Consider the following 14143-nt stretch of genomic DNA (forward strand, 5'->3'; position numbering starts at 1 on the left):
GTGAGCATTGAGTGGTACTCCTTAACACACGCTATAGATAAAATATACCTAGCTTGTTCAGTATCTACATCATAGGTGGTGCAGGTGACATTGTTTATAGTGCAGGTTGACCAAAAAACTTCCATTTTCAATTGCTTATAATTTTTGCTAATTTTTTAGCTGTTCTGGCTGAAATTTTCCTTATGAGGTGTCAACCTCAGGCGGACTTTTTTTGAAACTTTCAACAAAAATGATTTAGACACTTTCAAGAACAAGTTTAGGGAAAAGTTCATTATTTTGCCCATATTCAAAAATGTCCACAAGCTGTAGCACCTCCATACTTCGAGCAAGGGGGCCTTCCTGTGTCAGGGATATAAATCTCCCTTTTCCTGGGAACGCCCATCCAAATTTGGCCAAGTTATAAAATCTTAGTGGTACATTTTCCTTCCAGAGAAAAACATTCTGAATGGTTTATTGGGTTACCATCGCACAGCTGATTTGTTTGTATTCATTTCTTTTCTTTTGCAGAGTCTGGGAATCTTCTCTTACTAGTGGCAAGCCGCAACCAAATTGTGGTAGACAACATCACCTCTCAGGCACACAACATTTATTCTCTGGTTCGAGATGGGAGGAATATAGTAGCTATTGATTTTGATTCAGTCACTGGTCGCATCTATTGGTCTGACACCACACAAGATAAGATTTGGAGTGCTTACCAAAATGGCACAGACCGAAAAATAGTAAGTCTTTTGGGGAATGTAGTCTTTTATTTCTTTTCATTATGTAAAGGAAGGGGAGAATATACTATATCTTCAGTTAACAAAGATGTAAGATGCAGTGTTATTGTAGCCATGTCAGTCCTAGGATTATAGAGAGACAAAGGTGGATGAAGTAGTATCTTTTATTGGACCAATTTATGTTGGTGAGAGAGACAAGCTTTTGAGCTACACAGAGCTCTTCTTCAGGTCTGGGAAAGGTACTATGGGCACATCTACACTTAAAACTCTGCATTTGCACAGCTGCAGCACTTAAGTGAAGACGCTCATACGTTGATGGGAGACCTTCTCTCATTAGTGTAGTTAATTCACCTCCCCAAGAGACAGTAGTTATGTTGACGGAAGAAGCTTTTCCATTTATGTAGCGCTATCTACATGGTGGGGTTAGGTTGGTATAACTACATCACTCGGGTGTGGATTTTTCACAATCCCGAGCGGTGTAGTTATACTTATATAGGTCTATAGTGTAGACCTGGCCTCAGAGCGTCACAGCTAATACAAGTCTGAACAGATAGTTTAGCATAAGTAGTAGCACATATTGTAAGGGACCATTCAAGATGCAACTATTTATTCAATCTTGTATTTAGCTGTGACACTCGAAGTACCTTTCCCAGGCCTGAAGCCTGTGTGCGTGTGTCTCTCTCTCTCTATATAAGGGCTTGATGTATTAATGCTACACTGATGTGGCACCAATAAACCCTTCTTACTGCAGTGGGCCATTACTCGTTCAAGTAGTCCCATAGATGTCAATAGGACTACGCAGATGAGTAATTGCTCACTAATAGGAGTGTGGGGTTCACAGACTGGCCCTTATTTTGTATAAGAAATCTAAAGGGTAAAAGTTACTTGGTTCCCCCTCTTCTACAGCTTTTTAAGAAATGTTACCAATATTTCATGGTAAATTAGTTAGTACCAACTAACTCTCTGATGTTTTTAACAGGTGTTTGACAGTGGTGTCACCGTGACTGAAAGTATAGCGGTAGACTGGGTAGGTCGCAATCTTTACTGGACAGACTTTGTTCTGGAAACAATTGAAGTCTCTAGAATGGATGGGAGCCACAGGACTGTGCTGATTAGTGAAAATATAACAAACCCAAGGGGACTAGTGTTAGATCCCAGAATTGAGTAAGATTTCTTTTATGTTTTTGTTTTGAAAACAAGTATTATTTTATAATGGTTTCAATGGTAAAATAATTTTAATTTGTATCCAAAGTGCAATATTTAAGATGTACCCAAATTTATTGTAAGTGTAAGTAACAATCAGGGTTTGGATTGTAGAGAATTTCCAGTTTACTAAACTAAGTTTGTTCGCCAGTCTCAGTTATAGCAAACATTTAATCTTATTCAAACCATAGTATAATACAGCCACTTGCTACTTTGTTTCACCTTAATTAACTGTCTTTCACTTTAATTACTGTCTTTGTTATCTTGAAACAGATGTTATAACACTTGTATGCAGTGTTGTTGTAGCTGTATTGGTCTCAGGATATTAGATAGACAGGGTGGGTGAGATCATATGTTTTATTGGATCAACTTCCGTTGTCTCTATCACCAACGGAAGTTGGTCCAGTAAAAGATATTACCTCACCCACATTGTCTCTCTAATAACATTTACTTCTTAGATAAGAGTTTATGTTTTATAATGTTAATATGTTATGGTTATTCAGTGTTGCATCATATAGCTACATACAGTATGTGTCATGCCTGTATAGCAAACAGCTGGTTCTCTTGCACACTGAAAACATTTACACTTTATTAATTTGGGAAAGCTGCCAGTAATCATTAAGTGCTTTCCCATCTGAAGATGTGACAAAACAGTCAGTGCTGAATGTTAGTGGCAGGTGAATTTTTCCCCACTATTTGTGTACTGCTGACTGTACTGAATAGTGGAAGGTAAATTGATAGACCCGTGCATTCATATACTGTTTTATTAGCAGAGCTTTGGCTGTCTACTGTGCTCTCTAACAGCTTGAGCGCTGAACTATGCTGTCAGTCATGCTGAGCTCCTCAGTTATAATAATATGGTAGCTGTATAAGGACACACCATGCAAGACACAAATGTCTATCTTATTAAGTTGGCATTAAGCAGTTCAGGAGTTGGAAGGTCAGCCATGTTATGTAAGAGTTGAAAAATAATCACATGATTACAAGATAACTTCCAGTTAGAGTTACCAATTATGTATTAAAGCTATAGCAGAAAACATGTTTAAAAATGTTTTATTAAAGTTATGGTTACACTTATTTTGAATAAGAAGAATCCTAGTCCACTAATCCTACATTGATTTCAATAGTGTTTTATTGTATAGTATATTCTGTAAGTTTTTGGGGGTATTTTTTGGTCTAACAAGACTTTCTCTAAGATTTCTTAATATCAAATATTTTTCTCAATCAGTAACCACCCGTTATTTTTTACAGTGCTCATGTGATGTTCTGGACAGACTGGGGTCAAAATCCTCGAATTGAAAAAGCTAGCATGGATGGCACCATGCGAACAGTTATCATTAGTAATAAAATCTACTGGCCCAATGGACTTTCCATTGATTATCCAAATAAACTGCTTTACTTTGCTGATGCTTATCTTGATTATATTGATTTTTGCGATTACAATGGAAACAACAGGCGACAGGTGGTAGCAAGTGACTTGGTAAGACAATAATAATAAAAAAAAACCCTGTTTCCCATGGTTCTAAAGTTCTTTTATGCCCCCCTCCCCCATTACAAATTGGAAATAAGAGATTAAGTGACTTGCCCAAGATCATGTAGCAGAGCAGAAAATGGAACTCGGGGCTCCAGCCTAGTGATCCAAACACTGGACCATCCTTCCTCTCATCTGGCTCTGTCTAATAGCATGAAGTCTAAAAGCCCTATCCTCCATTGCTACTAAACCCAATGCATTGGATGTAGCTGAATATGCTAGGAAAAGGCTTGGGACATAAGGGACATTTTGCCCAACAATGAGACTGCCTTAATATGCTCTGAGCTGCTAGTACTTACTATCAAGAGCAGCAAATGAGGAACCAAGCCCTACCTATCATCATAGTGTGAGTTCCAGTGTGGTAGCAGCTAATATCTGCTATCATACTTCAGGTCATCATTGGCAGCGCTCATCTCCATCTCCTCATGGTACACGTTGCTGCTTGCAGCACAGCTTTGCCCACTATAATGCCTGTCCACACTTTTTACCACCTATTTAGGCACAAGCAGGATTCTATACCTTATATAGTACTGAACAGGTTTATCAGTTAATGCTTTTATGCAGGTTTATCAGTTAATAATAGAAGTATGTGAGGATTAATGTATTGAATTCCTCTTAATGCTAACAAGAATTACATGCACAAATCTTTCGATATGAAAACAGGAATCTACCCCATAAATATTAACTAAATCTGGACCTGAACTATGTGACTTGAGCCTACTTCTAGGGTCCTTTGGGCTCTATAAGATATATGGTGACCTACTATGGAACCACATTAGTGAATTCTCTTTGGCAGCACAATGCACAAATTGTAAGCCAAGATTTTTGAACTGTGTAAGCAGCTGTCATTTTTCAAAGATACTTTCTAGCAGTAGGTCCCCTACTCTACATGAAATTACCACAATTAGAGTAGTTTTAGAGAATGTAATTATTTTTTTCAATACATATGATAACACGAATACGATACATACTAACAATAATAAATACCTGAAGCTAGAGTAACTTTAAAAGTCAACAGCCAAGGATATATAATATACATATGTAATACATAATATAAGATTATTTTGAGCAGACATGATAACTGAAGTTAACTGCCCATTTTGTGCGTGTTTAGTTTATTAAGTGGATGAATGGTGTGTGTGTGTGTAGGGGGAGCAAACCTGTTCATGTTCTTTTTTAGCTATAGTTTTGGTAACAGTTGCTATAATTGTGGATTGCATAAATAGGAGTTCTTTGTACTATACTGCAGCATGAGGGATACGGGATAAATCCTCAGATACTATAAATAGGCGTAACTCCATTTAAATCAATGAAGCTACTTGGATTTACAACAATTGAGGCTATGGCCTCACTTTTCCTTGACAGGACAAACCAGTTCTTCTTAAACTGGACCCATTTCAAATCCTGAGATCTCTTCCTTAATTTTCCTCAAGTTTGGATACACGACTCTCTACAACAGGCCAGTAAACTACAAGGGATGTTTTCAAAGGTAGAAAGGGCTGTTAGGCACCCACCTCCCACTGACTGTTCCCCTCATGCCTTTCAAAATCTACACCCACCCCTTTAACTAGTATCTGTTCTACCCTTACAACATGTGACAGTTCTATTGATCTTCCAGGCTACACATCTTATACTTACAATGACAGACAAGTGTTTATTTGCCAAGTACTTTTTCATTTACAAACTTATTTTTTCCAGCAAAGCAATTAGCACCTGTTATCAGGTGATAGAGGAGAGGGTAAATCATTTGTATTCCTACTGAAGGATGGCTGTGGAGTGAGAGCTGTTATGTGTTCTGCTGTGCTTAGCTCTGCTGTTATTTCAGTGCAAGTGCTGAATAATAATACCAATGGAACTAAATTGGTAAATATTCTTGCCTTTTAGGTGTTACGGCATCCACATGCCCTGACGCTCTTTGAAGATTTTGTGTATTGGAGTGACCGATACACGAATCGAGTAATTCGGGCCAACAAGTGGCATGGAGGAAACCAAACAGTTATGATTTATAACATTCACCAGCCTTTGGGGATTGTTGCTGTCCATCCTCTTAAACAACCTGGTGGTAAGTCAAACAAAGCAAAATCTGCTATCTGCATATTCAGAAATACTGTTGGAATCATTCATGCCAACAAAGGGCATGGCTTAAAATAAGCTGACATCACTAACAATGCTGGCTGTTGGAGGCTGATCCAGTCCATCCAATCTGGTGGTAAATCAAACAAAATAACCTTGGCAATACAAAATCAAAACAGGAAAAATGTATAGTAAGGAACTGGTATCTGGACTTGCTATGTTATTTCTTTTTATCTTATTTATATGACAACTTACACCTTAGAATGTATTTTATATTGTAAAACATCTCTGGGTGGAATAGGTGGATGAATTCCTTGCACACAATTATGTCACATTTTTTATGAGATATCTTGTTGGCTTGCTTTTTAAGCACTTTAACTTTGATTCATAGTGAAAAGGAAAGGGAAAAGAATGGTGTTATTCCATAGTGTGCCCATACCTTGAATACTATGTGCAGTTCTGGTCACCCCATCTCAAAGAAGATATATTAGAATTGGAAAAAGTACAGAGAAGGGCAACAAAAACTATTAGGGATATAGAACAGTTTCCATACAAGGAGTGATTAAAAAGACTGGGGCTGTTCAGCTTAGAAAAGAGATGACTAAGGGATGATATGATAGAGGTCACTAATATGAATGGTATAGAGAAAGTGAATAGGGAAGTGTTGTTTACCCCTTCATGTAACACAAGAACCAGGGGTCACTCAATGAACTTAATAAACAGGAGGTTTAGAACAAACATAAGGAACTACTTCTTCACACATATACAGTCAACCTGTGAAACTCATTGCTGCGGGATGTCATGAAGGCCAAAAGCATAACTGGGTTCAAAAAATATTTAGGTAAATTGTGGAGGTTAGGTCCATCAATGGCTATGTGCCAAGATGGTCAGGGATGCAATCTCATGCTCTGGGTTTCCCTAAATCTCTGACTGTCAGAAGCTGGGACTGGGTATGGATAACTTGATAATTGCCCTATTCTGTTCATTCTCCCAAAGCATCTGGCATTGGACACTGTTTGTAGACAGTATACTGAGATAGAGGGCTATTGGTCTGACCCAGCATGGCCATTCTTATGTTCTTAATCTACTATATTGTTCTTCTGTATCTTGAGTTCTGATTTTATGCTGCTGCCTTACTGCTGTTTTGTTAATTTCTTTTTAAATTTTCTTTAGGTTTTAAATTAGAAATGATGACATTTTATCTTTCAGATTCTAGACCTCTCAGATTAGCTAAATTAAACTGCTGCTAATTGTTAGGGGTAGCTTCAAAACCTAATTTCACTCTGTGAAGGTCACTCTTCATGAGAACTCATATTTAGTGGCAAATTTGTGGGATTAAACAAAATGATCTAATTTGGAAATTCAATAGGTAGATCACTGGTGATCAGAAGAGACCATGTTCCCTCTGTAATTTGCATTTTAAAAGTTTAGTTTGGGATTTTCAAAGGAACCCCTGGAGTTAGGCACCCAAATCCCACTAAAATTGAATGGGATTTGGGCACTTAACTCACTCTTTGGGCTCCTCTGAAAATCCCAGCCTTGAGAATTAATTTAAATCCCTAAACTTGCCATAACAGATAAGGTTAGTATGATCATGGACTGGGAATTCTGCAGCCCTCGCCATGCAGTGACATCAGGGAGTGCAGATGGACTCCAATGTTCTGTGTTATGCAAATGAAACGAAAGGGCTGGTATGTCAACAGCACTGTTCTTCTAACAAGCAACATGGGAAGGTTACTCAGTGTTACACTGTCTTAGAATGTTCCTGCTTCTAGGAAATGTAGTTCCTAAATTGAAAGAAATACAAATAAAGTAATGTAGTGGGCCAAGTCCAACAGTTTTAACTGTAACGGGATCAGGACCTAAAAGGACATCGACTTTGAGTGTAAGCAAACAGAACTGCACAACCTATCGTACTATTACTTTTTAGATTAACCAGTGCTTTCTTTTTAATCTCAGGTGTCAACTCTTGTGCGACGTCTCCCTGTAGCCACCTGTGCTTGCTTTCTTCATCAGGGCCACGGTTTTATTCTTGTGCCTGCCCTTCAGGATGGACACTTTCTCCTGATAATGTGAACTGCATGAGAGGTAGGACCATAATAGCCAGAGATGCAAAAAAACAAAACAAGGAAAGAAAAACATCCATTAGATCACTAAGTCCATTCCTCTGACAGGGCAGGATGTATGACACAAAATGGTGAACTGCTATTTATGGAAAATATATCCTACAACATTTTAGGCCGTTTTCATGGAATGTACATTTTCTTAAAGGTTTGGGGCCAACTTTTTGCAAGAACTCTTGGCCAGATTTTCAAATGCTCACCACTTACAATCTCAGGGGGCAGATTTTTGAAAAAACTCAGCTCCCATTTAGGCACCTATGAAAGAGCCAGATTTTTAAAGTGCTCAGGACATTGGGTGTTTTTGACAGGAATACTGGTGAAAAGAGTGAATTTTTAGCAAATATTAGAGAATATTAAGAGAATGTTGAACTTTTAAATGTAACTATTCAGACTAGAAACCTCATTCTAAGACTTGTAGTCATCCAATCAGAGAGCCAAAGGAGTATCATGATGCAGTGTGTGTAACTAATGATACCTAATTACTGATGCTGGCAAGAGATGAATTATGGAGAACAGCCGGAACTGTTGCAACATGCACTCTACTGTTCCTTGAGTAAAAGGTCTGAGTACCAAATACAGGAGCTCTAGAGGCACAAACTAGTATTACAAATACTACACGTGATTTGGGACTAATCAAAACCTACCTACCCAACTCGAATTTCAGATATCAGATAATTACACTGATCTGCCCTTGACCAATCTGCAGACCAAGGGTTGTTTGCAGAAGTCATTCCACAAATTAATTTTCCAAAAATTCAAGAAAATCATAAATTGCTTGGAGGGAATTCATGACCAGAAAAAGAAACTAAATTAATCGAATAAAGCATTCACTATGAATTGTTCGCTTAGCTCTGGAGATATGCAATGTGCTTTGGGGTATCTCTGAAATGGAAGCTCCAGAGCACATGAAATTTAGTTTAGAAATGCCTCTGGACTAAGCAGAATGAAGTTCTCTGACCAATTCACTGGACACCTTCTAACTGAGTTTTCAAGGGCAAATCAGTGCTTTTTTTTGTTGAATAGATGCTTAAAGCAGTGTATTCTTCAAGAGCCATATGGATTTTCCCTTACTATTTAGAAACAATAAACTAAATAAAGTGTTTTAAGTTTGTGTGCAATACACATTTGTTTTTCAATCTGGAGAAAAGGGGACTACTCCTTGAAGTATGCACTATACTCTAGAGTAAGAAGGTGTGGAGCTGGGTTTATAGAAAGTATAATGAAAGAAATAGATTACATCTGTGATCAAGCAAACATTCACATGAGAAATGTTACGCACGTTAGCAAGTGTTTGCAGGATCTTTTAATGCCACTATATCTAGCCAATGGATCAAAATATTTGGAAAGTCTTGTTCTTTCTTCCTAGACTATAAACCAGGGGCATACTGTGAAACTTCCTAAATCCATTTATGTATTGTTGTGACCTTTTTCTAAATTCCATAGCTGTTCAATGCATAGAATTGTGCAAGAAAAAAAAAGGATCTGTAGAAATTTCTGTTTGAGTGAAGAAACTGAATACTACTTCAGATTATTTTAATCTGTGTTGGCTTCTTTAGTCTGTTTACTTAAAACTTCTATTATACATTTAAAAAACAGCATATAGAAAACAACTGATTTTATTTATGCAGGAGATTTACTATAGGTCAGATCTTATCAGCAAAGAGTATTATACAACATTACTGATTCTTTTCATGGTGAAAGATTTTAATTACCGCTAATGATTACAAAAGAATAGGCATTTGCCATTCTTCTTCAGAGATTTTTTATGATCATAATCCTTGCTGACATTGTTTAGTTTAGTTTGCCAGCACAAACTTTCAGCAGAAAGATTAAACTGAGTTACACACATTTTGGCTGCATAGTGTTCTTTTCAGCTGAGTGATGTTGGTGAACTCTGCATTAGGTAATTGGTGTATCTAATATTACTAACTTTATGCTGATGGAAAAGTGTTAATTCCTAGATTGCACATTTTCTTGCTTTACAAAATGGCTTTGGTAATTTTGATCTCAAGGTTAGGTTTTGTAGTAATTCTATTTTTAAACTTTTTGTGACCTGAATGTTAGAGATACTATCATTTTACATGGTGAATCTTAAAAAAAAAAAAAAAAAAAAGGGGGGGGGGAGGGGGGGGGAGAAGTAACACAAATGTAGAAACCTTATGCTAACACAGTAAATGGAGTGTCTCAAACATTTAATTTAAATTGAATAAGACATGAATTTTATATAAAATACAACTTAATCATGTAAATGTGCATTAAAATGAATAGCTCTATGAAGGACATGTTGTATAGACCTGATTCAGCTTCACTGATTTTACTCTCATGTAGCTCCATGAACTTCAGTGGAGTTACTCCAGAGCACAGAATCAGGCTGTACATATTCATAATTGTGAAATAAATAAAACAACCCAACCAAACTCTGTGCTTTTAATATTCCCCGGGTATGTTATGAATTTATAACTAGGTTATTAGGTACAATACTAATGTACATCTCGGGCAGTTCATGTGTGACCTCCTTTGAGGCTAGGTCGATACTTAAACATCTATATAAGGGGCAGCATATAGCTGTGCTTAATGAGGAGCTGCCTTGGCAGGGCTTTGTCTGCCCTGGGATATTTTTGCATGAATGTAGCTTCACTGATGCAAGGCCGGAGTGTAAATACACAGCACCTCTAACTAATGCTAAAACCCCCCAGAACAAACAAACCCTCAGAGTGTCACAATTCCTTCACTGATTCCACTGCACTCCAGGAGGTGAAGTGAGTTACTGCTGCCTTTTGCATGGTGCAGTTTACTTTTCCACTAGTACTGGCTCAGCTGTCAGCTGCATTGGTCTCATTCCTCACCACTCTCTGCTCATTCCCTGCTCACTTGTTCATGGCGATGGACAAGGGCAGGGAGCTGCAGTCCTGCCGAGCCTGCTGTGTCTCCTATGTCTGCAGAATGGTCATCCTGGCATGGGTTAGGGTGTTGGCTCATGTCCTCTAACTCCCCTGTGCTCCTGCATTAGGGAAAGCGACAATCTTACCCTTTATTATTAGTTCAATTCATAGAATTCAATGATAATTGAATGATTAATTACTAAAACTGTCTTCTGTTTATCAGAGCAATATTTTTGTCGTGTTCTTTGTTATGGCCTTATATTAACTCAGCAAAGCACTTAGTTATTGGCTTATCTTTAAACTACTGATCTAATTACTCCACTGGAACAGCACATGTTTAAAATCAAGCATATGTTTAAGCGTCTTTCAATAATGCCTAGGTGACTTTAGAGCACAAGTTTTGTTGCATTTCAGTGGGCCCTGTGCTCCTAAATCACTTAAGCATATTGAAAATCCCATCATAAATATTTTGCTGAATTAGACTTATATTATAATATCCTGCAAACACTTAGGGCTTGTCTACACTTACCTCGGCGATTCGGCGGCAGTGGACTGGAGTTACGCAAGCTACACAAAAAAACTTGCGTAACTCCCATCGACTTCTCTGCTTCTGTTCTGCATGCCGTCTTCACTGCACTGCGCTGATGGGAACCGTGTTCCCGTCAACACAGCGCTACGCCACTTGAGAAGGTGGTCCTAATACCTCGATCTGATGGCGGCGACTTTGCCGCCGTCAGTGTAGACATAGCCTTACCCTTGAGTATCTTTACTCATATGACTAGTTTCACTGACTTCAGTGGGAGCTGCAAGGTGCCCAGCCCTTTTGAAAACCAGGTCATAGATTTCAGTGCTTAAAATATCACCTGAAGGGTATAAATAATACTCGGTTTTGAAAATCTTATTGTGTGTGCTCCCAAATTGTGGCACAAAGGGAGCAACCCCGATCCCAATTCCTGAACTGGATGAAATATAGAGGAGTGTCGTTCTGATTTCTGTTCTGTTGTTTTCACAGTTGAACAACCCTTCCTTATTGCTGTCAGAGAGAATATCATTTATGGGATTTCTCTTAACCCTGCGGAGAAGGGCAATGATGCCATGGTTCCAATAGCAGGAATACAGAATGGCGTTGATGTTGACTTTGACGATTCAGAACAGATGATCTATTGGGTTGAAAATCCAGTAAGTTAATACTTGTGTTTGAAACGTGCACTAAAGGGACAACACCCATTTAAAAATGATACTTGTGTCTAATTTTTTTCACATACTAATACTAGTTAATATTAACATAATAGTACTAAATAGTACTTATAGTTACAATAACGCAAAGAAATGAAAGAAAAATATTTCTTTATAGTTTTTTTCATTTTGTTTATTAGTCAGTTTCATTGTTTCTTCTGTGTATTCAGTTAGGGCTCAGCTCTGTGAACACACAAGTAACTTTACTCAGGGGACTACTCATTAGAGTAAAATTATTCATATGTGTGAATGTTTCAAGGGTTGGGCCCTTCGCTTGTCAGTATAGAAAAATATGTAAAAAAAACCCCAGGAAAATGTGATTTCAAAAACACAACAGTTTGCAGGGGGCTCTAGGGAGGTATAATGTTCTGAAACTAGCTATGCCTGATTTTTAAAAAGTGACTACATTAGAAATTGATGGTGCCCCTTTAATGATTGCTCCTGCTGAGCTAATAAAAGCGTTTGTTCTCTAAGGTCAACAAAAAATATTTTCCAGCTTTTGCAGTGTGGAAGCTTATTTAAAAGTCTGTGGAAGCCACTGATATGGATTTAGCAAGGAGTCTGCTGATTCAGCAACAAGCAAGTTAGGCCATGGAAACTCCCTTTTTAATTGTATGCTGTGCTAAATCCGGGAGGAGCTTGGTGTCAACCAAGGAGTTCTTATGAGCTATGTTGTACAGCAAATTATTCATATTATTCTTACTTTCCATCCATGTAGGGATTTGCTTAAACTTCCCCCTGCAAGTGAAAGTCATGAACATTTCTTTTTTCTTGATTTTTTTGCCCTCCCTCTTTCCCCCTCACCCAGGTTTCTGCAAACCTATTCTGTGCATAACAATTTTATATCCTCCAGTCAGGGTAGAGAGTAGTAATGTTTCTTTATATAACATAGCTTTTATGATTTAAAATAATATTTTATAGCTCTTCTGTATATTGTACATATGCATATAAATTCTACTAGTTGTGTTGGATGTGCTTTTTCCTAAAGCAAATTAGTATCATGTAAGGTAAGTGCTTGTGAAGAGGAAGTAAGATGATATTTTCTTTGTGACATTGCCCTCGACATTTTCTCACTTTTTTTCCAAGGGTGAAATTCACAGGGTGAAGTCAGATGGAACTAACAGGACAGTATTTGCTCCAGCAGCTGTTATTGGTGCTCCTATTGGCTTGGCTTTAGACTGGATATCTGCAAACCTGTATTACAGTAACCCTGGCACACAGTCAATTGAGGTATGTATTTGATAAATACAATATAAGGGTGAAAGCCTGAATTTTTCTTTCAGGGGTCATACATATAGCTCCAAAGCAGTGAGGCATTCTGGGGAAAAACACTTGAAAGTAGCTGTATTTTAAAACTGAGTATCAAGGCCAAAAAACAAGGGAAAAATGCAAAATTTAGTTGCCTAAAAAATCAAACTCGAATATGGACATAAGTATACAGCCAGTGTGATTTTAAAAGCAATACTTCATGGGAGTACCTATTAACCTGTGCACAGATCTGTTTTTTCTTCAAATCGGTAAGCTCTCTCTGATGTTGTTTGACACTGATAAATCCTCAGAACACCAGAGTGGAATGATGTATTACAGTTCTGCATTAAAGTCTGAGGTCCAAATTCTCTGCGAGTTTTATCATTGGCTGCAAAGGGAGAAAGTTCAGGTCCCAAATGCTGAGGTACGGTTTGGTGTATTGTGGCCCCCTAGAGGCTAGCAGCCTGAAAGTATATAAAGGATAAAAAGACCAAAGTTATCAAGTGTGGAAAGGAGAGGAGCAAGAGGGATATAATGTATGGATGGCCAGGGATTTCTCTGTCCCAGAATATAAAAAGAGGACATGGGATTAAATTAAAAGACAGCTAATTTTAAACAGGTTAAAAAGAAATATTTTGTATAGCAGCATATAATCAACCTGAACCTCATTTAATATCTTCAGTCTTATACTGAAGCATGGAAACAGTTTAGTACGGATTAGTGATTTTTCTGAACAGGAATAATTTGGAGTTACCCTCGCTACATTAAGCATCACAGGGAACTTGTTCGAGGAGTACTTGTCAGAGGAGAGAATGCATTAGAGGAGTACAGTACTCAGTGCTTTGTCTTCATGGTGCTTGTGTTAACTTTTTCTTCAGTTTGGACCTGTGTGGGTTCATGCTGCCCAGGTTTTAGTTTGTAATTATACTGTCAATTTCACATTGCATACCCTAATTGTGTTAAACGTTTTTGTAGGTACTGAAGCTACATGGTGAAGTAAGGTACAGAAAAACTCTGATTGCCAATGATGGTACCTCTACTGGAGCTGGAGTGCCAATTGGTTTGGCTGTTGATCCAGCACGAGGGTGAGTTTCCAAAATAGCATTTATCTTTACATATTCTTTAGTTTCC

General features: G+C 37.9%; 1 protein-coding gene across 6 annotated transcripts in view; it reads left to right on the forward strand.

Moving 5' to 3' along the window:
* Nucleotides 1-14143, forward strand: part of LRP2 (LDL receptor related protein 2) — a 163331-nt gene that overhangs the window by 70467 nt on the left and 78721 nt on the right. For all 6 annotated transcript variants that reach the window (XM_067549286.1, XM_067549290.1, XM_067549288.1 and 3 more), the window contains 8 exons: nt 508-719; nt 1696-1880; nt 3171-3399; nt 5335-5512; nt 7483-7611; nt 11541-11707; nt 12851-12994; nt 13988-14097. In XM_067549286.1, the coding sequence (XP_067405387.1) occupies nt 508-719; nt 1696-1880; nt 3171-3399; nt 5335-5512; nt 7483-7611; nt 11541-11707; nt 12851-12994; nt 13988-14097 (1354 nt within the window). The remainder of the gene's footprint in view (nt 1-507; nt 720-1695; nt 1881-3170; nt 3400-5334; nt 5513-7482; nt 7612-11540; nt 11708-12850; nt 12995-13987; nt 14098-14143) is intronic.

Source organism: Emydura macquarii, unplaced genomic scaffold (assembly GCF_026122565.2).
Source record: "Emydura macquarii macquarii isolate MOO-44397 ecotype Brisbane River unplaced genomic scaffold, CSIRO-AGI_Emac_v2 contig_1253, whole genome shotgun sequence".
NCBI lineage: Eukaryota > Metazoa > Chordata > Testudines > Chelidae > Emydura > Emydura macquarii.